Source organism: Penicillium cataractarum, assembly GCF_028827025.1.
Source record: "Penicillium cataractarum strain IBT 29864 chromosome Unknown utg000008l, whole genome shotgun sequence".
Classification (NCBI taxonomy): domain Eukaryota; kingdom Fungi; phylum Ascomycota; class Eurotiomycetes; order Eurotiales; family Aspergillaceae; genus Penicillium; species Penicillium cataractarum.
Genome location: NW_026622744.1, coordinates 827,525 through 848,889, shown reverse-complemented (window position 1 = coordinate 848,889; position 21,365 = coordinate 827,525). Strand labels below are relative to the sequence as shown.

The 21,365-nt window shown below is 49.1% G+C and overlaps 8 protein-coding genes across 8 annotated transcripts; 6 read left to right on the top strand and 2 right to left on the bottom strand.

Moving 5' to 3' along the window:
- Positions 1 to 3,947: 3,947 nt before the first annotated feature.
- N7496_009421 (uncharacterized protein) lies at positions 3,948 to 5,096 on the top strand (the record flags this gene model as incomplete). The annotated part of the gene is made up of 1 exon (XM_056702335.1): positions 3,948 to 5,096. The coding sequence occupies one exon, from the start codon at positions 3,948 to 3,950 to the stop codon at positions 5,094 to 5,096; it is 1,149 nt and encodes a 382-aa protein (XP_056551335.1).
- Positions 5,097 to 6,966: 1,870 nt separating this feature from the next.
- N7496_009420 (dihydroorotate dehydrogenase 2) lies at positions 6,967 to 8,585 on the top strand (the record flags this gene model as incomplete). Its single annotated transcript, XM_056702334.1, has 2 exons — positions 6,967 to 7,419; positions 7,491 to 8,585. 2 exons carry the CDS (start codon positions 6,967 to 6,969, stop codon positions 8,583 to 8,585), a joined length of 1,548 nt encoding a protein of 515 aa, XP_056551334.1.
- Positions 8,586 to 9,706: 1,121 nt separating this feature from the next.
- On the bottom strand, positions 9,707 to 10,558 carry N7496_009419 (triose-phosphate isomerase; the record flags this gene model as incomplete). The annotated part of the gene is made up of 1 exon (XM_056702333.1): positions 9,707 to 10,558. The coding sequence occupies one exon, from the start codon at positions 10,556 to 10,558 to the stop codon at positions 9,707 to 9,709; it is 852 nt and encodes a 283-aa protein (XP_056551333.1).
- Positions 10,559 to 11,395: 837 nt separating this feature from the next.
- N7496_009418 (alpha/beta fold hydrolase) lies at positions 11,396 to 12,229 on the top strand (the record flags this gene model as incomplete). Its single annotated transcript, XM_056702332.1, has 1 exon — positions 11,396 to 12,229. The coding sequence occupies one exon, from the start codon at positions 11,396 to 11,398 to the stop codon at positions 12,227 to 12,229; it is 834 nt and encodes a 277-aa protein (XP_056551332.1).
- Positions 12,230 to 14,474: 2,245 nt separating this feature from the next.
- On the top strand, positions 14,475 to 14,963 carry N7496_009417 (RpiB/LacA/LacB family sugar-phosphate isomerase; the record flags this gene model as incomplete). Its single annotated transcript, XM_056702331.1, has 1 exon — positions 14,475 to 14,963. The coding sequence occupies one exon, from the start codon at positions 14,475 to 14,477 to the stop codon at positions 14,961 to 14,963; it is 489 nt and encodes a 162-aa protein (XP_056551331.1).
- Positions 14,964 to 15,694: 731 nt separating this feature from the next.
- N7496_009416 (putative U-box domain protein) lies at positions 15,695 to 16,768 on the top strand (the record flags this gene model as incomplete). The annotated part of the gene is made up of 3 exons (XM_056702330.1): positions 15,695 to 15,777; positions 15,921 to 16,458; positions 16,535 to 16,768. 3 exons carry the CDS (start codon positions 15,695 to 15,697, stop codon positions 16,766 to 16,768), a joined length of 855 nt encoding a protein of 284 aa, XP_056551330.1.
- Positions 16,769 to 17,227: 459 nt separating this feature from the next.
- N7496_009415 (acyl-CoA-binding domain-containing protein) lies at positions 17,228 to 17,767 on the top strand (the record flags this gene model as incomplete). Its single annotated transcript, XM_056702329.1, has 2 exons — positions 17,228 to 17,551; positions 17,648 to 17,767. The coding sequence occupies 2 exons, from the start codon at positions 17,228 to 17,230 to the stop codon at positions 17,765 to 17,767; spliced, it is 444 nt and encodes a 147-aa protein (XP_056551329.1).
- Positions 17,768 to 18,109: 342 nt separating this feature from the next.
- Positions 18,110 to 20,080, bottom strand: N7496_009414 (tyrosyl-DNA phosphodiesterase 1; the record flags this gene model as incomplete). Its single annotated transcript, XM_056702328.1, has 4 exons — positions 18,110 to 18,859; positions 18,909 to 19,326; positions 19,381 to 19,493; positions 19,592 to 20,080. 4 exons carry the CDS (start codon positions 20,078 to 20,080, stop codon positions 18,110 to 18,112), a joined length of 1,770 nt encoding a protein of 589 aa, XP_056551328.1.
- Between the last annotated feature and the right edge of the window lie 1,285 nt (positions 20,081 to 21,365).

The following is a 21,365-nucleotide window of genomic DNA, read 5'->3' as shown; positions in this document are numbered from 1 at the left end:
ACCGGATTTTACCCGCCAACTCTTGGTGCCCCCCTTCCGTTTTAGTGCTCACCCTCGCAGCTTTTGCTCACTGAGTAGAATTGAGCACACCCCTGATCAACCTGAGCAATCCCAGTATTGCTTACTAATCTCCTCCCAAAGAGAACCGGCCTGAGTAAGCAGGCTCAATAAAACGCGAGACGCTAGCCCGGCCCCTGTACGGAGTATAGCTTTCCCCTTTCAGTTATCGCGTGGGCTTCGAAAAATTTGCCACTTCTTTGGCGATCTTTCGCATTACAAGCAGGATGTAAAGATATATTCTATAAGTCAGTATAGAGGCCTGCCAATCAGGTAGGAGAAAATGGACCAAGTTCAAAGTGTACCGAATAGTCAAAGACTGTTTCTTGGGGAGTGTAAAACCCCCTCAACATGGATCAATTTATATACAATCACATCGCTCAAAACAGGACGGAGATGTATCCTTGGTATGGGAATAGGCGCGGGGTAAATACGAGGCTTGTGTAACGTTTGCCCAGGGATCTTCCCTGCAAGAGTTCGTACACTTACTGGTAGTGAAGCCCCAATGAACTTCCACCGAAATCCCACCGGCTTATCATGTCCTGGTAGCCTGAAGCACCAACAGTTGGGAATAACCTCATGTCAGGGTATATCATAACACCGGATTTATTTAGTGAATATCGTTCAATTGGGCAATTAAACTTATCGTAGATTTAACGCTCCTAGGAGCATCTCCGTTTTCCCCGATACTTAGCCAGATTTGCGGGACTACGGAGGCAGATGTGTACTTTCTAGTGGAGTTCGTATATTCTTTCAATTTGTTTATACACTTTCAGATCCCTCTATGGAAATCTCTCTATGGAAATCTCCAGATATTTCCAATTCTATAGTCGCCTACTACTTAGCTAAAGACCGTTCGTGGTTTTGGCGTTATGTTGTTCTCGCTAGATGGAGACGATATAAACGGGTGAAGGTAAGACCTTCTATTCGTATATGTCCAAACAATTGCTCCTGGGATGGTCAGAGCATTCCTTTATTTGTTCGAGATTGTTGAACTAAAAGGTCTCTCTGGATGAGATATTCTTCTTGGTTCCCAAGAGCTTAGGTCTGACCGAGGCTGCCTGTGCTTAAGGGAGGTATAAATCCGAATAAAGCTCCCTGTGCTAATGCCGTTCAAAAATTGACCTGATCTGGTGAACAAGGTAACGTCTTCGATTGGGCTGAAGTGAGTGCAATACTAACATAGTTATCTTTCTCTTACTGATCGTGCTCTAGATGGAAAATTATTAACCGTTCAACAATACCAATTTACCGCTCAAGTCGCTGAATCCGCTCTGTATAGCGTTTAACTGCTTCTCGAATCTCTTAATAATGTGTATCTTAAAACTACTTGACAGATTTAAGCTATCGATTATATGCTGTAGAAAATATTTTACGGAATTTCATATTAAGACTAAATATCCTAACACTCTCCTCTGAGTATGGTCATGAGGTTCATCAATTTCTCTGCCTTGTCCTCGAGAATCATAGAGATGTATATCTTGACGTGCCCGAACTTTGTCAAACTTCAAACAACGTTCAGACAATTATTTTATGTATGGAGTTGATGAAAACAGCTATGATATTTTCGTTGAGTCGTAAGCAGGGCAAATAATTGAGCGTTTATCTATATAGGTGCCTATGATCTAAACTAACATAAGTACAATCTCAAGATCAAGATGTACTTATTAATTGTGTGGAAGTGATTCAAAATTTATGGAATGTCCACCCGTCTCTTACGCATAGTTCAAGTGCCTCGGAGGTTCGGACCCAGAGGAATACTTCAATAGTATGACTAGAGCTTCTTGCATTTAGAAGGCCTTGAAGAACTCATGCCTTCGTAATGACAATATGGTTTTTTAATATCATGAGGCTAATAATCACCTAACCCTTGCTGAGCAGGAGGCGGCATATTCTCTGCAGGAACATATCAACCAAAGATGGCGCTTATTAAGGATACCCCTTCCTGAGCCAGAAGCAAGATACATACCCCGAAACATGAACGAATAAGCTTGCTGGTATGAGGTCGATTTTAGATGGAATTCTGTCAATTTCTAATTCGAATTCGAGTATACTCAAGGCCCTTAATCGAGTTACCATTCGTTAGACGATTTTGAAAGGTCCATTTATTATCGTGACTTTTATAAGCATATATCTTCTCGTCTCCTCTTGTACCACCTCAACATTCTTGCCGGGGAGCTTAAGGAAATTACTAGTGATTGTTATAAGAATTCTGGGATTTTACTTTTTACCACGCGGATAGCACTAGGACCCTCCGGCTATGGGATAGCAAGGAAGAGCAAGGGCAGTGCTCTCCGGTTTGGAGGAGGCCGAGGGAGACGCCCTAGAATTTATTGACTTTGTGACCCGTTGCGAAGTTCCCTATACATATGATGGAGTGATATCGGGCACGGTGGCTTGAATGCTTTTGTTATCATTCTTACCTTACAGCATACAATGAAGGTGACGAATTCCGAAGGTGACGAATTGAAAAGAATGAGATCTTTATTTACACGCCTATGTACAGTCGTTGGTTGGTTGGCTGGTTGATGTCGTTCCTTGGCCCCACGCAGGAAAAAGTTGGATTCCAGATTTAAGGTACAAGTGTGATGCTCATTCTCTAACCATGCGAGTAGGTGTAGCTATTTGTAGTCACAGAAGCCGTCTTCTACCTAGAGTGGCGGTGACAGGCTATTAGGCTGCTTGAAATTGGACTGCAGTGTCATAGAACCATCCTGCTTTGTCTCGCTTCGATAGACCATGGGGCGGGAATAGCGGCGGAGTCCCATAGCTTTCCCAGGTCCGGACGCCCTCACCTTGCTTCGGGCAAATCCATGAGTATTCATAGAATCTTCTGGGCTCAAACGGCCTAGAACAGCTAATCCCTGTTCACGTCAACTTTTAAGGGCTGCCTCGAGAATCTGAGCTAAAACTCTAAAGTTCGTGTTTTGTTACAACACGTCGATAATCATCCTAGGCAAGGTGTTCTTTTTTCTCTTCCACTATTCCCTATGCACTTCGGATGTGGAGCGTAACGGAAAGAAACAATCACTCCTTGCCTCGCTCTAGAAACATACTACTACTCACCGACGAATATTGGATCGAGACCGTCTGTATGGATATTATTCAACGACCATCGCGTACTGAATACCGAGATCTAATAGGTGAAGGCGTAACAATGTCAGAATGGACCAATTCGCCGATTACTCTTCGAAACATATTCGGAAACGGCGGCCCGCTCCGCTGACCCGACTTAACCCCGGTATACACTGCAAAAGGACTACAATATATCGCATTTAGTATGTGTTTTAGAGGTGGCCACTCGCTTGTGATATACGTTATGTCTTGACTATTTTGCTGAATTTTTGGGCAAAATTGCTTGACCGTCTTTCCTTTCGTTCTAAACTTCCTACTGTAGATCAATCTTCAACCTGTGTTACATTTCTGTTTGTCTCCCAAGCTTACATGCATCAATCACGTCGGCTAGGATGTCCTACCCGCGGTGTTGACACATTCTAAGCCTTCCCTACATTGCCCGGTGTTCCTTCCGCCCTTTCAGTGCTAAAGTATTGCTTTGTAATTGCTCTTTTGACATTCTACAGTATTTCACGCACCTTGAAAAAATGTATTGTGGCCTTGGAAAGTACTCTGGCTCACAAAAGGAACTACCTCAACACCTGACAACGATCCAAAACACAGCATCTGATTAGCCAACTGGCTAGCACTGGAATGTCTGAGCGACATGGGACAAGGTAGCGCGTTTCTGATGACTCTTCCCTAAATCGTATTTAAAACCCTACGTGCCATAGCAAGCTGTTTCTATTCTTTGGAATCTTATTATCCACTCCGTTCCAATTTGACTGAGAACAAATCGCCTTGATTGACATCATTTGGAAACTGCGACAGTAGCTATGGCAGTTATATCTCTTCCCCCCGGTTTCCAGATCGCGCCGGTTCCATTCTTTGGGGAAGTGCCTGCGCCTGAACCACGATCGCGGCTGGGTGTGTTGGAGAACTTCAATGGAAGCTTTACTGGGTCAGGCTTCAACTCAATCTTCCGCCCGCATAGTGGACCCAATACAAAATTTCCACGTGATAACATCTTGGAGCTGAATCTGATAGATGACTCCATAACGTTCTCCGAAGATTTTGGCGCCGTGCCTAACCGCGGGCTTATGTCGCAGAGCAACATCTTTCTCAATGGTATATCTTATGTACAGGCTGTTAACGCTGTGACAAACGAGGAAACTGGGAAGGCTGATCATTCTCCCATTGGCATTCACTTCGAGACTGGATTGTGGATGAACGTCCCGCCCACGAACAATACTCCAGTTCTTGGTGAATCCCTCGTGCGCATGGGGTCCATTCCACATGGCACAACTATCAATGCTCAATGCCTGGCGCCTACATCGAATTCCTCAGGTCCACCCGAGCTCCCACCAGCGAGTTTGGCGGTATTCCCCTCACAGGGTGGTGGTAGCGCAGTGCCGATTGATAGCGTAAACGCCTCGGTTGTCTCTTCTCTTCGACGCCCACAGGATCTCTCGAAATTCATTGCTGCTGGCACCATCACCCAAGAGATACTAGATGACCCGAACACCGTTTTGCGCAACGCCATCAAAGGACAGACTATTCTCCACAACATCGCCTTTACCGTGTCCACGACGCCTCCGCCTCCGGTGTTCGGGGGTGGAACAGCGAACATTGCATTCTTAGAAGGCGACCCTGCCATCACGAATCCAAATGCTAATGCAATCCAAATGAATGCTACCTTCTGGATCGAAACGGTGCAACATAAGCTCCAAGTTCCAATCTTCAAGCGCGGACAAGCCCCGATGAAAATCTCCCCAGCTTCACCAGCACACCAACGCGTGCCGGTATACCTCGTGAACCCACCCCATGATATCACTGTCCCCAAGACAATCACTGTCACTTCGATACAGATCCAGTACTCTCAAGTGGTTAATTTGGTATTCGATGGGTTGATCTGGCCGCATATATCAGTATCGACGCTGATTCCATCGGACCCAGTAACAGTACCAGACTCGGTCTGGAATTGAGAGACAATTGGAGCTCTAATGGGTGTCTGAATTTTTGATGACTGTTGGGCAGTGGTTTGCTACGTAATACAAGATTTGTCTTCGTTGAATCGTAATGCTTTCTCTGGCAATTAAACCATTTAACAAGCATACGACTACCCATAGTAACTGATCTGGGTTCCAACCCACGATATGTTTCCCTTGGGCATTCATAACTGCTTTGAAGATAATTTCACCCGTGGTGTGTACGATTATTTGATTCTACCCCATGTAACTTAGTGCATGAAAATTACTAGGACCGCTAAACGGAACAGTCGTCCACAACCCTATCCACGAGGAGATGGCCTGAAGGAAACACAACTTTAGTAGAAGTACTTCAGTACCAAATCCAACCGTGAGGTCTAAAGTGTTACAGGAAAAATCCGTGAAGCTAAATCGTTATATTTACTAATCGGCAGTGGGATCGTGAGGAGATATTCCGGATTATCGGCCCAAAGGCTTCGATCGAGGACCTCTGAATGCAGCCATTGTGTATCCGACGTTGTAGAGCCCATCTCAAATGCTCAAGCAAATGATGAGGATTCACCACGATATCAAGTAAATAAACTTTAAACTAAATAAAAATGGTTGATGAGGGTAGCGACGGGGTATTTATGCGTACATATTAGAGCTAGTCACAACAAGTTCAAGCGTAGTTCGAACGTCAGGCCGCCGACGATTTAAGCTAGGTTTTCTTCATACGTACTACGAACGAAAGCAGAGAAAAAGATAGGCGTATGAAAGGTACTGGAAACTTCTCCCAGCTGCGTTGATGCCCGATAAAAAACGTATGTAAATAACTTGTCTCAAGAATATGAGTCCAAGAAGTGTGATTAATGCACGACCAGGATGATTAGTACCGGATTAGCCTTTTCAGTGAAAATAGGAAGTGGCCCTGTCTGGCAAAGAGTAGGTGGTATCCTAGTATAATATATGACTAAATACGTCTTAGCTACTTCTTAGTTACCCAAGAGTTACCCAAGAGTTACTAGGTAGGGATCGCCTATTGATAATATCGATATAAGGCATCTCGAACACCTGTTAGAGACCATGTCTAATAATTTTAGAAATTAATGAATCGCAAAGGCGGTCTACGCCCTACTATATGTGTATTATCTAGTTATATGGTAGGTTATCAATTTGCACAGGCATTTTGGCGGGGTGAGGGGCCGTACGTTAAAAGCGTATGGAACGACACCACCATAGGAACTGACAGGTCGCGTCGTGGGTTTGTTTCTCACTCTTTATGAACTGTAGCTATATAGATATATTTTATTCCTTTTGACTTAGTGAAATCAAAAGATAAGATGGAAAGGTAAGCGTGGAGAAAAATGCGTGACGGCCTGCACTGGCCCATACCTCGAATCTGCTTCGATAGTGAATGAGGGCAAGCAAATCAATCAAATCTAGAGCTGAAGATATTTACTGAGCCCCTGATGAGAATTCTCCTTATGCATTCATTGAATGACGTTAGAGCTTCGCAGTCAAGTATGCGTTGGGTTTCTTAGTATAGAGCTTCACCGCCTCCAACTGCCGGATGCCCCACTCACCGCCCAGATCTGTAAAAGATCCCGATTCCGCCCTACGATGCTCCGATCTGCAAGGAAGGTGCAGAACCTCAAACTAAGCAATTGCAGTAAGTTTGGCCCCCAGTCACCTCGAACGATGGGCACAAAATCTCCGCAGTGACCTCATGGTCAAAGCTGTCATGGCCCAAAACCGCGAGCCGCCCGCAATTCTTCCCCGCAACCGAGATCCCAAAGAACTAGATCGACTGACCTTTATCCAGGTCCAATCCGGCGCATACCCGCCGAGAAAGGCCAATTGAGCGCATACCTCCTGCCCAGCCCTAATGTCGTCGAGTGCTGCCTCCATCGCTTGGCGAGCTAGCCTTCGGGCCCGCGCGCCCGCCGCTTCGCACTGGTCCCAGCGGCCGTCTGCGCTGCTGTCGAAGCGCTATCCCGGCGCTGTGCGATATGCCTCGGAGTCCGCACCGGTACAGAATGCGACTGCCGAGACGGTGAAGGAGGCTTCAAAAGAGATCCCCAAGAAAGCTGGTCGCGGTTCCCGGAAAGCTTTGTATGGTACTTCTCTGGCGGTCGTCTTGTTGGTGGGCTACATCTATGGGACAGACACTCGGGCTAGCATTCACCGTTACGCCGTTGTCCCTCTGATCCGGCAGCTGCTCCCCGATGCGGAGGATGCCCATCACGTTGGTGTTGACATTCTGAAGCTCCTCTATCAGTATGGGCTTCACCCCCGCGAACGGGGCAACCCGGATCGTGATGGTGCTTTGACTACCCAGGTATGGCAATACCGCGACTTCAATGTCTTGTGTATTACGAATTGGTCCAATGCTAATGTATCCCTGTTCAGGTCTTCGGATACACCCTCTCCAACCCCATCGGTATCTCTGCTGGACTTGACAAGCACGCCGATATTCCCGATGCCCTGCTCGATCTTGGCCCAGCCATCGTCGAGGTCGGTGGAACTACTCCTTTGCCCCAGGAGGGTAACCCCAGGCCTCGCGTGTTCCGTCTTCCCTCGCAGCACGCCATGATCAACCGCTACGGCCTCAACTCCAAGGGTGCGGACCACATGGCCGCTGTCCTGAAGCAGCGCGTGCGCGACTTTGCCTACGCTGCTGGCCTGGGCGACCACGACCTGGCTGAGCAGCGTGTACTGGATGGCGAGGCCAACGTGCCACCTGGTAGTCTGGTTCCGGGCAAGCTGCTCGCTGTGCAGGTTGCCAAGAACAAGCTCACTCCCGATGGCGACATCAACGCGATCGCTCGGGACTACGTCTACTGTGTTGACCGCGTCGCCCGTTATGCCGATATCGTCGTCGTGAACGTCTCCAGCCCCAACACACCCGGTCTCCGTGACCTCCAGGCCGCGGCTCCGCTCACTACCATTCTGACAGCCGTCGTCGGTGCCGCCAAGAACGTCGAGCGCAAGACGAAGCCCTACGTCATGGTCAAGGTCAGCCCCGACGAGGACTCGGACGAGCAGCTCGCTGGCATCTGCGAGGCAGTCTGGAACTCGGGCGTTGACGGTGTCATTGTCGGTAACACGACCAACCGCCGTCCCGAGCCCCTGCCCAAGGGCTTCGTCCTCCCCGCTCACGAGGCACAGACTCTTAAGGAGACCGGTGGCTATTCTGGTCCCCAGCTGTTTGGCCGCCTCGTGTCGCTCGTCGGTCGCTACCGTACCATGCTAGACCAGGGTCCTCCCTCGCGGGCGGCCGAGCAGACTGGTTCCTCCGAAGGTGAGAATGCGCCCGTTGATGTGACGAGCCACCCGCGCAAGGTGCTCTTCGCTTCTGGCGGTATCACGACCGGTCAGGAGGCGCGACAGGCGCTGGATGCTGGTGCCTCGGTCGCAATGATGTATACTGGTGTGGTTTACGGTGGTGTCGGAACTGTGACGCGAGTCAAGAAGGAGCTGCGCGAGGAGCTGCAAAAGAAATGAAAATGGGAAGTAGCGTGCTGAGGCAAGCAGAAAAAGTACGGTCTAGAATAGATCATGATCATTTTTCAATTTTTTTTGGAGGACGTTTGTACATAGTATTATGATAGGGATATTTTAGCATCAAGTTCGATTCTGGAGTTGGATACTTGACGAGTTTCATTTCTTTATTCAATTGAATTTCGATAAAATTCGTGGAGAACAAGAAGTGGCTGTCAAACTATTAGCGGGGCTCTCTCTCTCTCTCGCCCGAGTCGAAACCTCGAGACGAGGTCCATTCCACATCAACGCCGACCCAGACCTCATGTCTTCCCTAACAAGGAAATGCCGCCTCAATTGACGATAGCCGAAGCATTTCCAGTCCGGATTACTCAATACAACCAGTCCACAACGCCAAAGTGGACCGACAGGGGAATCTCGAAGAGAACTGCACGATCTCATCAGGCACATGACAGAGTGGACCCGGACCCCCTCACATGGGAACAACCTTCAGTCAGAGTCCAGAACCCTCAGAAGCCGGATAGCTCCAAAAGCGACATGCAGATCTCAAAATTGCTTTAGAGTCATTTGAGGCTAAAATCTCTGATCGTCCGCGTGACAGGGGGGTTTGGTTGTGTGACTGCGTGGGGGTTTGTCTCTGCTGTGCTCAGAGCTCTGCGGGTAGCGGAGTATAAAAGCCGAAGGGAACGAGTCTAGAAGACTGGATGGGCGTGGGACTAGTCTCCATAGTTTTTCTCAGCTTTGGTGGAGTTGCGGATGGAGTTCCCTTGAACGGGATCCCCCAGATAGGCTTCCCGAGAAGCCGGGGCATGGGTTGCTTTACTCGGTGTCTGGTGGCTGATTGTGGGTTTTTGTAAGATGTTTCCCATGAATAGGGAAATGCAGAGGAAAATTGTGACTGGTTCAGATTCGATCATGGGGTTCCATTCTTTTTTTGGGTCGAGCTGTTTGTTTTCTATGCGTACTGGGACGTATAACCATGACCGTATAGTGTATGATGCGAAACCACAATACTGTTACCAGGTTCGGCTGGTAGACACTGATACCAGCAGAAGATGTATCTCGTAGATGGGCATTGGGTATAGACCACGGTCGCATTGGAGTGATTATTGCGCATACTTCGTTCAGGCCACGCCTAGTGACTCCTCCACCTCGCGGACGACCTTGCGCACACCCTCGATTTCGTGCGCAAAGCGTCCGAGGAACATACCATCGACGGCCTTGCCCAGCCCGCCCGCACCCCAAAGCCCAGGTCCGGCGCTGCCACCGTACAGCACACGCGCTGCACCGGGGCGGGAGCCAATTACCCCGCGGATACCTTCGACAACGGCGGCGACGTGGTCGACACCCGCTGGCTTGGGCTTGCCAATAGCCCACACGGGCTCATATGCAAAGATGACCGGAGCGTCCGCGGGGATAGCAGCTAGCACGGCGCGTACGAGAACCGCGCACTCAGCGACGGCTTGACCGACGGCTTCGGAGGCAACAGCGCCGGGGGCAGTAATCTCACCGACACAGACGAGGGGTACCATGCCCTGCGCACAAGTCGCGGCAGCCTTACGGGCTGTCTGGTCATCCGTTTCGCCAAAGATAGCACGACGTTCGGCATGGCCCAGCTCAACAATTGAGCAGCCGAGAGACTTGATCGCGGCTGGGGAGACTTCGCCCGTATATGCGCCGTACTCTTCCCACATGCAATCCTGGGCACCGAGGAAGAAGGGTGGTGGGGAGATGGACGTCCCGGAGGCGACGAGTTTGTTCTCGTACTCCTTTAGGATCTCGGCGCAGGGCCAGATAGTGAGGAAGTCGGGGATTAGGGCGAGGAGGAGCTTATCTCGGTTTTGGGGGTGGACGATCTCGTTGGCGGGATCGAGGAGTGCGCGCATGTAGCTGGTAGTGCGCTCTGGGGTGAAGTACATCTTCAGTGAGATAAGGAGGAGCTTCTCTGGAAGCACGGGATATGTTATGGAAGCCATAGCTGGCGAGATTGAGAGTTGTATTCACCAGGAGGTGTGTTGGATGGTAAAAGGTATAAGATTGGTGAGTAGAGGGAAGGGTGTTGATCTTCCCCGGGCAATCTAGTTAGTTACACTAGGTCGGGCAGTGTCGGCGTCCGTGCTGCGAGAGGGCCTTGGGCTTGTCCTAATTGAAAGATCCTCACAATGCTCCTCAATGAGGTGACAAGTGTCCTCAAGATCAATGCAAGCCCAAGAAATATTCTAAGGAAATAAACGGAATGATTTGAGTGTTTTCTTCCTGGTCGAAGGCGTCAGCGCCATCCCGCGCACGCATTAGCGGCCGACAGGGCCATGCCAAATCAAGGGGATTGGTTCCGAGTTACTTTCTTGGTCGTCCGTCAGAATCGCGGGCACGGACTTTTGATGATTGAGCGTGATGTCACAGCGCATTAGCTGTGGGATGGGCTTTGTGAGAGTCGGGAAACATGGAGATACTCTTGAAACCTCATTTGGCTGGTGCGCTAAGTCTAATCTGGTTTAGTGTACGTTTCCAGTTTTGTAAGGACCTGGTAATAATACCCGGTCTGCTAAAACTGCGGTATGAAAGATACAAAAATGGTTTCCTTGCAAATCAAACAAATTCTTGCAAACTAACCAAACCAAGCAAACCAGGGGTCTGTTGGATATGACTCCATCTATAGCTTCATATTAACTGAATTAGGTGTAGCTCTTTGTTAGTAGTATAAGATGGCGTACTTAGAATCCAACTATTTAAACACTGTACTCACCCGCTCTTGGTTTTGCTTCTTGTATATTCTCAAAAATCACAAAATCACAACCCAGTACAGCGACAAAATGGCATCCATTCTATCTGCACATGAAATTGGGGAAGGACTTCCCATTCTGATCATTCATGGATGGGAAATGACTGGAAAAGTCGAGGAACTAGACTTCGAGCCCATCTTCAACAAAATACCTGGCCTTCGCCGGATTTACGTCGACCTTCCAGGAATGGGCACAACACCTGCGAATAACATCAACAATCTGGACGATATCTACCACCACCTGGTGCAATTCATCGACTCTCGACTTGCGGGGTCAAGGTTCCTCCTTATCGGCTCATCATGCGGTGCCTACCTTGCACGAGCGATATCTCAAAAATATGCCAACCAAATAGATGGTCTACTGCTACGAGTACCGCTCATCGAGCCAAAGAACAGCATGCGTGACCTCGACCCTTTCAACCCATTGGTTACAAACGAGCAACTCATGTCAAACCTGTCAACCGAGGACAAGACACTTCTTGGAAACATCCTCGTCCAAGCACCCGCTTACGTTGAAGCCTTAAAGGCAAAATACGATGCGGTTCTTCGACCAGCAATGGAAAACGCAGATAATCAAATGTTGGATCCGATTCGAGCGGATCCAGATCGATATCGGTTATCGGATGAATTGATCGATGGCAGTGCCAAGTTCTTTGCCCCCGCACTCATTGTGTGTGGTCGGCAAGATGAGGTCGTAGGCTATCGAGATAGTCTTCGCTTGTTGGAGCTGTATCCTCGATCTACCTATGCTGTTCTAGATCGTGGTGTGCATGGGCTTCCTGTCGATGAGACTGGTCTTTTTGAAGCTCTTGTTCGTGATTGGGTTACTCGGGTGCATGAATGGCGTGGTTGCACGGACAGATAAGCGCTATCCAAGTCAATAACTTTCAAATCAATCCTAGTACGCTACTTGGGATCGATGCTCTGTGCTGACGAGAGGCTGTTTGCATGTTTGCATGTTTGTGGATGTCGTTGATGTTTGTCAAGTAGATGGTGGTTATTTTTGGCCCTGTAAAATACACAGCCATACAGCTTACTCATGTTTTCTGTGTTTAGCATTGATACCATTCAAACACAAAACACATCTTTGAATACCGAGTAACCATATCGGGGTTACCGTGTTTAGGATTAAAGTACCTCGATGTTTTTAATATGAAAGCAATAATAACATTATAACTGTCAACACTGTACCAATGGCTTGTTTGAAAGGTGTACATAGCCTATACTACTAAGACAGGTAGATATAAGGACAGAACATTCAATTGTACCGCTGGTTTGAGTGTTCGAGGGAACCTTTGGTCCATGATTCCGATAGGCAGAAGAATTGTCGCAGGTCGGCGGTCTCAAGAATGGCTATCAGGTACACCCGGAAGATTATTTCGGATTAACAAGGAACGCGGCAGGCAAACACGAAATTGACGAAAACCGGTTAGGTGGAACAGGCCAATGAAACTATTCCCGATATTCTGGGCAATCGCTAGGCAGGTTTCTTGGTAGCCAGAACAGGGTACCACCCTGTAATTAGCCCATTTAATCGTATCATTGGCATGGTTTGATGATGTCGATTGCGAGGGGTAAACCGCGTAACCTTCCCTATCCTCTCCGTTTACCCCTCCATCGCATATCCTACTATGAAGCCTAATCTCATGGTCAATCCGAATCTTATTTACTTTCACTCTTGAAATCCAGACACACGACAGCCTGCAAATCCGGAGTAGGTTCGTTTCGGTGGACACGGGGTAGTCTCTCCAGTACAGTAGGGCATGTTCTCCAGCAGTCAGCGGCCAACAAGATTGCAATGCAGTCGAGGGGGTGGAGTGTCGGGTGGATGTGCGGGTGGATTGAAGTGGGGGCAGGTACAGCGATAGCCAGCACTTGCGCTGTCAAAAAGGCCTGTCTGTCTGACTTCTGTGCGAATAGGCTGGTTTCCGAGTCAGAAATAAGTGGAATTGTAGTTTTTATGGGGTTCATATTCTTTCTTGTTCATGGAGTATACCATATTTAATCCCGTAGTGTGTATACTGTACTACTATGTGGTCTACGGACCGATAATGCGGCTCTCGGGCTGCTGCCAGCCTGCCACGGCGTGAAATAAGCTGGACGGCTTCAAGGGGCATTGGCGACGCCATTCCCGAAGCCGTCCCTTTCTCCCCTTGCACTGGTTGGCTGTAATTGTGTCTGTGACGCCTTCCTGTCCCGTCCTTGTCTAGCCGTTGCTCGGCGGCACGTTCCAGGGGCCAGGAGTCGTCTCTTGGTTTCCGCACGGTCCTGTTGACGAACATCCTGGTCCCTGTCTGTATTTCCCGAGGGGTCGACATATGGATTGTCTAGGGAAGTCTTCCGATAACTCAATTGTTGCACAGATCAGCCGTGGCGCATTGGGCCAGTGGCCAAGCACTGCTGGCCTGTGCAGCAGAATGACATCGATGGCTGTTGTAGATGCAGGATATACGTAGAAAGACATGTGCATACCTATGCTGTTGTCAATTGGAATCTCACTACTTTCTTCTCGGGTGATTGAAGTCAACACAAGTCTGGTAACGATAGCTGGTAATACGAGGTACGATGATCGTACCCGGACGTACAGCCTCCTGAAAGCATCCGACCCCAGAGTCCACTCACGGCACGCGAATCGAAAAGCCATGACGCTATGGCGGGGCTGTCCAGTCATACCTAACAGTCCGAGCAAAAGACCCCCGGGAATAATCCCTCGTAACGAATCACATCAAGGTTGAACCGGACACTGACACTGCCCTTGCGATTGGGAAGAGTGGAGCATGGGCTCGCCCAAGAATGCACCTCGACGCGACTGGCTCTCTCCACCCGTGCTCCACCCTGGGGAAGATGTGGATGGTGGATAACGGATGGCGGAAGATGAGTTCTGGGTTTTTGGACCTGATGGGTTGCACGAAGGAGATTGAGAAAAGGTCCCCCTCGCTGGAAAAAAAAAGGGTATAAAGAGGCCCCTGAAGAAGGCGACTGTTGGCAGAAATTCGTATTTTCCCATCAGTCCATCAATTCCTCCATCCCAATAAATCAATCTTTATCTTTATACATACTTCCATATACATAACTTTTTTTTGGATCTTCTTTCCTCAAAACTATTCACAATGTCTGCCGATCTCAAGCCCCTCCGTCTCGTTATGGCCTGCGACGAGGCCGGTGTCCCCTACAAGGATGCTATCAAGGCCGTCCTCGAGAAGAACCCTCTGGTCGAGTCCATCACCGACGTCGGTGTCAACTCCACTTCCGACAAGACTGCCTACCCTCACCCCGCCGTCGAGGGTGCCAAGCTGATCAAGGAGGGCAAGGCTGACCGTGGTCTGTTTATCTGCGGCACTGGTCTCGGTGTTGCCATCGCTGCCAACAAGGTGCCCGGCATCCGCGCCGTCACTGCCCACGACCCTTTCTCCGTCGAGCGCTCCATCCTCAGCAACGACGCCCAGGTCCTCTGCATGGGCCAGCGTGTGATCGGCGTTGAGCTGGCTAAGAAGCTTGCCGTTGACTGGCTCAACTACCGCTTCGACCCTAAGAGCGCCTCTGCCGCCAAGGTCCAGGCCATCTCCGACTACGAGAAGCAGTTCTCCGGCACTGTTTAAGTGGGAGCTGGTTGATACTTGTTCGCAACTGTCGAGGCTGGGCAAAGCATTCGGGTTGCCATCGAACTAGACTGGCTCTCTGTTCTGTGCTCCTAAACTTTACTCAGGTTTGACAGCTGCTTTCCTCTTCTCGGGAGTACATGCCTGTCATGAAATTTTTGACTGGCAAAGTATGCGACCCCCTCCACTTCTTGTCTCTTTATACCAAGCGCATCATGATACCACGAACCGACTCTCGAGTCCTGTTGTTTTGAGGTTGGGAATTAGATGATAGAGGCATTCTATATACTGGTCCCTGTACATAGTACAATACATAACCCTGCAGACTTGCAAAGCAATTCTTATCTTAGTTTTCTCATCCCTAAATCACTAGGAGAACAATGTTTTGTATACTTCTTCAAACCGAGGCCCATCAATGTGCTGACTCATCGGCCATTCTGCGGGGATCGATGACTTTCCATTTCGAGAATATCGGTCTCTGTCAGTCTATTCTTCTTTCCGTTGGACTCAATGGAGCATCACATTGTGGTTGAAATGCGCCTTCTCGTTGAGATCTAGCATTCTGGTTTTTTTTCAACCCACTTAAACCTCCTTCATGCACCTTTAAACAACCGCCCCTCGGTCTTCTGCACAGTGGGTCGCGCCCCACCCGGGGAACTGATTGATCAGCGACGCCTACTTTTTCCCCTCCCTCTCCTGCTTGTGGCGAGTCATTCATTCTCTACGACAAAATGGCGCAAGCACTGAAGAAAAAGGGAAACGAATTCTTCAAGGAGGGTGACTATATCAGCGCCGAGGACTACTACTCCCAAGCGTAAGAAACCGAGCCTCCCGCTTGCCTGCCAATTTCCCGATAAACCCCCCCTCCGCGTATCGCCCTCCATGCGCAGATAACCTTACAGGCGAACATGACTCGCACATAGCAAACCTCAAAAGCTAATTCCATCCTCCCACCAGAATCGCCAAGGACCCACACGATGCGACCTTCTTCACGAACCGCGCCGTGACCCGCATTAAGCTCGAGAAATGGGAAGATGTCGAGCACGATGCGCGCGCCGCAATTAACATCTACGGCAAGAAAGATCCCGCCTCGCTCAAGAGCAGCGTCTATCTCGCCGAGGCGCTGCTTGCCTTGAACCGGCCTCAAGAAGCATACGACCTTACCCTCACCGCATACCAGTTCAGTCTTGAGGCGAAGCACGTTCAGACCGAGAAGCTGTCCGGGATGCTTCTACGCGCTAAGAAGGCGTTGTGGGAAGCACGGGAGACGGCGCGTCTGCATGAGATGGACGAGACGTTGAAGAGCTTGGAGGAGCTGATTAATGCGGATATGGCGCGTTCGGAGGCGGAGCTGAAGAGTCAGCTGGAGAAGATGGAGATTGGCGAGGTGGGATATCGGGAGGACTTGAGTGCGCTGCAGGATGATGCGCGTACGAAGATTTCTCATATTCGAGAAGCTTTCAAGATCTCGTCCAAGGGAGATATTCAAGAGCGCGTGAGTATTCCACTTTCAACGCCCGCGTTGTTCTCAAGCGCATATGTGACGAGGACTTGACTAATATTGGAACCAGGTTGTGCCCGACTATCTGATCGATGGCATCACTTTCGAGGTCATGCATGATCCTGTCATGACTCCTTCTGGCACCAGCTTCAACCGCGGCGGTATTGAGAAGTACGTAGCAAAGGCGGGCATAGATCCGATCACTCGCGAACCGATGACCATCAAGGACCTGCGGCCGAACTATGCACTCAAGGCGGCATGCGAAGAATTCTTGACTAAGAATGGCTGGGCCGTGGATTGGTGATGTCCTTGTCGGAGACTCCGTGCTGGAAAATGCTTTCTTTTCTCTTGGCCCTGTTTTTGTGTCTATTCCAGGTGCATAGCGAGCTATTCGTGAGCGTTTAGCGTTGGCATCTGCATCTGCGTTTCTTGTTATTGCATTGTCGGGCGTCGAGTAGACTATGGTGGTTTGGGATCTTGATTTGTTTTGAACAGTGTCAAATTACTGTACATCCCACACGTTCAAAACAATCTTCTCCATTTCGATACAAAGCTTGAAGCTTTTAAAACTCCGAACTATATATGCAAAACCGTTGGCTCATCAACTGGCGGGTGAACTGTCAGCAAAAACCCCACCAAACCCCCCTCCTCAACAAACCCAGCTTTCTATCGTCCCCTCACCCCTCAAACCTCCAAATCTCCTTCAAACCACCCCTTCTTTCTCTCAACGAACCTCTCAACCCCTTACGACTTCACATTCACAATGGCTGATATTTCTGGTTTCATCGCCGCCCTCGAGGCCGCCCAGAAGAAGGAGAAGTTCACCGCCGAGGTCCAGGAAGCCGCCGCCGGTATTGACATTGCCGCCCTCAAGGCTGCCTTCGAGGCTGCCATCGCCATGGGCGAGACCGAGACTATCGCCGATGAGGCCCAGAAGACTGCTCTCAAGCAGGGCTTTGAGTTCGCTACCAAGGTCGTCATGATGCTGAAGACTGCTCCCGGTCCCTTCGAGAAGAAGGATCTCTACGTCAACTTCAAGGTTGCCAAGGGCGAGATCCTCGAGAAGCCTGGCATGTTCGATATGGTGGTACGTTGATGGTTCCCTGGGATACTTGGAGATTAATTATACTTATTTAACGCTACGAGGGTGCTTTTTGCTAATGCGTGTTTTCTGCATCTATAGAAGAAGCAGCTCTACGGTGCCTGGGAGGCCGTTAAGCACTACTCCCCCCAGAAGGCCCAGGCCCTCTACATCCAGCACGTTAACGAGTTCATCGGCAAGTACGGCACTCGCGACGAGTAAATTCTCTCCTACAAGATGAACGTTGGGGAATGAGGGTCAGTGGGGGAAGCAGTTTTTCCTACGGGAGAACCGGCTGGCTCAACTATAATACACATGGAGTCGAAGACCGAGTGGAGGACTATTGGATATCCTATGAGAGCTGATATTGGCTAGAAATGAAGCGACGCATCTCATCGACGGCTACCCTGAGCGCTGTTGTCTTGTATATAATAATGCCGAGGGTAACCGCTTGTTTGTTTTTTTGACTTGGTTTCGGTAAAATGTGAATGTAGAGATGTAGATGTAGACCATGTAGGATAGCAATATTTGGTGACTGGTAAGCGATGATTTCCCATCATCGCATCAGTTGATCCAGCTTTGTCCGCGCCAGTCCGGCGTGGGGTGCGATGCTGATGCACACCACGGCTCATCCGAGTCGCTGTACGGCGTCAGCGGGAGGTCATATGGCATTCGGAACCCAACCATGGTCCGAGCCTCGTCCTCGGCCATATTATCCGGTTGAGAGGATGCAGGCAGATCGCGTTTGAAGCAGGGCACCATCAGTGCAGTTACCGAACCTGCGTCCGTCGAGTCGGCGGTCTTCTCATCCAGAAATAGCTCCGGCCAAACCACAACACCAATTTCCCAGCTCGAAATCCTCACCTCGCCGTTCTGATTCACTCCCGCTCCCCAGGCTTGCGTGGATAAGTTTGCAGACGTGACCATCGCCCAGTCAATGCTGTCCATAGTCTCCGCGTCCGTATACCGGAGATACGTCTTGATGTGAGGTGCTGCACGAGCCCGACCAGCCTCTCGCTTGAGAGGAGTTTCTTCTGATAGATCGATGCAGTTGGATTTAGATAGACCATCTCCGGCCCAGTGACAGAGGTGTGGTCGCATGTATTGCAATTGTTTCTGCTGCGGTGCGGTCTGTGTTTTCATGTGTATCGAGCCGCCAGAGCCATAGCCCTCTAGCGAGCGGCGGATCTCGTCGGGGGTCGGGAATAGGATGGAGTATTTTGGTTGGGGGGTTGATGGTATTGGAGCGAGGGATTTGAAAAATACCTCTGTGAGCCACTTGTCTGTCTGGCCGAGAGATGCTATCGAGGATATCTGGTCGGTGTTAGATAGTGTATTCTAATGTAGGCAGAGATTCTCGCACCTGTATTGCAATATGCGGTTGCACGGTGGGCCGCTGGCTGCCCTTTGTGGCCTTGGCTTGTATTAGAATCCGGCTCATGAGATCTCTCAGTGCTGGCCACCCCCATAGCGTAGCTTTGTCGGAATCTAGGTTGCTAAACACCTGCTTGGAAGGTGTACTAGCGACAAGGGCAGCACGAACCGAGTCGAAATCAAATCGATTGAGTTCCTGAACCAGCGATCCTGTTTTCTTTAGACCGTAGGCTTTGAGATAAGATAGCAGATCCCTCTTGAACCGCGCGCCAGTAGCAAAACTTGGCTTCATAGAAGCTGTTGCCGGGGTACCGGGCTTTTGTAATGGGAGCAATGGAGATCGCCATACTGCTTGAGTCATGTTGGCCCAGTCTCCATGGATCATGTTTGCGGTATGGATCACGACTCTATCACACGTTAGAACCTTATTTCAAATTTGCAGGGGTGTAAGAGAAACCAACTGGGCGAGGTCATCATGTCGCAGAAGGATCATCATCTTCGAATGGTGTGTCCCGAATCGCTCAGGCATGTAGGCGATGATAGGCTCCACGTTTGGATATCGTGAGCATGCCTCCTAGTACCCAAGTCAGCTTTCTTTAGCAAGTTTCACTTTTGATATTGTGTTCATCTAGGACATTGACGCCTATTTGGAGAGAGAGGTCTGATATTTACCTCGACTCGAACTCGGTTCGCAGATTCCCGCTCCCAAGATCCATGCACCACTTTGACCTTGACCAAGCTCCGGACATCCTCGTCAAAATTGGACATGAGAAAGTCCACATCGAAAAGATAATTGAACTGCCAACATTCTCGAATCATCGGGTCACCGAGTATGTCACGAAGCTTGACTGTGTCAACGTTGTATCCTCTCTGCTCTGGAAAGTCACGAATATGTGTGAGCTGTATTGGAGATGAGATGAGACGATGAGATATTTTTGTACTCGTATGTTCCGTGGGCTTGGATTTGAGACCCTCGAGTTGGTCGCTCTTCAAATCAGAACACAGGGCATTGGAGACTGCTCGTGATTGTGAGCGAGCCCTTGGCGGTGGTGTGATAGACCGATGCAGCGAAGCCAGAGGCGTAGAGACTCGATCTGGTACTGCATTCTCTTCTACAGCCAAGTCCGGGGACAGGCGGGCTCTTTTGGTTGGGCGCTCCATTGGAGACAGGCCTGGGATCCCAATTTGAGTACGAGGGCGTTGCAAGGAACTGAAAGAAATCGGAGGATGCAGAAGCTCGAACTTGACTTGCCACGAGTGGTGGGGCACGTGACATAACACAGATAATCTCTGAGACCACAGCTTATTGAATGCTAAGGGCATCCAGTTGTGTGTGATGGTGAATCTTGATATGTGATTTGAAGGAGGCTTTTTGGCGATGGCGGAGGAGGCCTAGTCTGAGGCAGGTATAGCCGCCCATCTAATGTGATCAAATAGGACAAAAAATCAAACAATGTAATGTTATGATTGAAGCATTTCAAGAGCAATAATGCTCTGTATCCCTCAACACCAGCCAGTAAATTCTTAAGAAACGAAGTAATAACAACCTTAGCTGTTGTCATGCTTATGAGCTGTTATTCTGCCGTGTGAGACCGCCCATTTTGAGATATCCTGCCTGTTTGGGTTTAGCGCTTTCTTTTCTATACGATCATAATCATGGCACTACAAGAAATTTACGTGACACTACGACAATAAGCCTGGTTGGAAATTCATCTTACAAGTACAAAATGGTACAATGACACTAAGGGAATCTGCGAGCAGTGCGTGTATATAGGTATATACAGTGGAGTTGCTAAGTTTTAAGGCGACTAAACTGCTAAATCATCTTATCCTTGCAAAAATCAATCGAGAGATATCACTAGGGGTCTCTGGAAACATACCAATTAAAAGATATTTTGAAAGCTCTCTAGAAACACTGCTTTTTCCGCCCAACCTGGAAGCCGGCCTCTTCCTGGTGGCGCCGAACTACTGGGCGGAATTACAGACTGAAGTTACCACTTCATCTTGATTGCTCGCGTTCGGCTTGAATATTGGCTTGACAGTCTCTCGGCGAATTTTCTGCCTCTGATATAGTACAGGCGATATAAGAATACCCCTCTAGGTCACTGTGCTGAAGGACTCTTGCAGAGTCATATGCTAGCTGTAGCTCTCGACATTTTCGGTAGTATAGTTATTCCTACTGATCTTCAAGGTCTTTTCGCGTTGTACTGTGTATAATTATTCGAAGAAACTAATCCACTTGACAATTATCTTACCCTCTGATATTGATCTTGTCGTAGCGTGATAATTCGGAGAAATCTCTTCCCTCTTAAGAGGTTCGTAACCATATAAATTTGTAGAAATAATGCCTACAGGAGATTCCCTATACAATTCTAAACACAGCTTTTAGCTGAAGGAAACCTAAGGCTCCAATATTGTCATAGCAAAACAGCATTCGGCAAGAAAG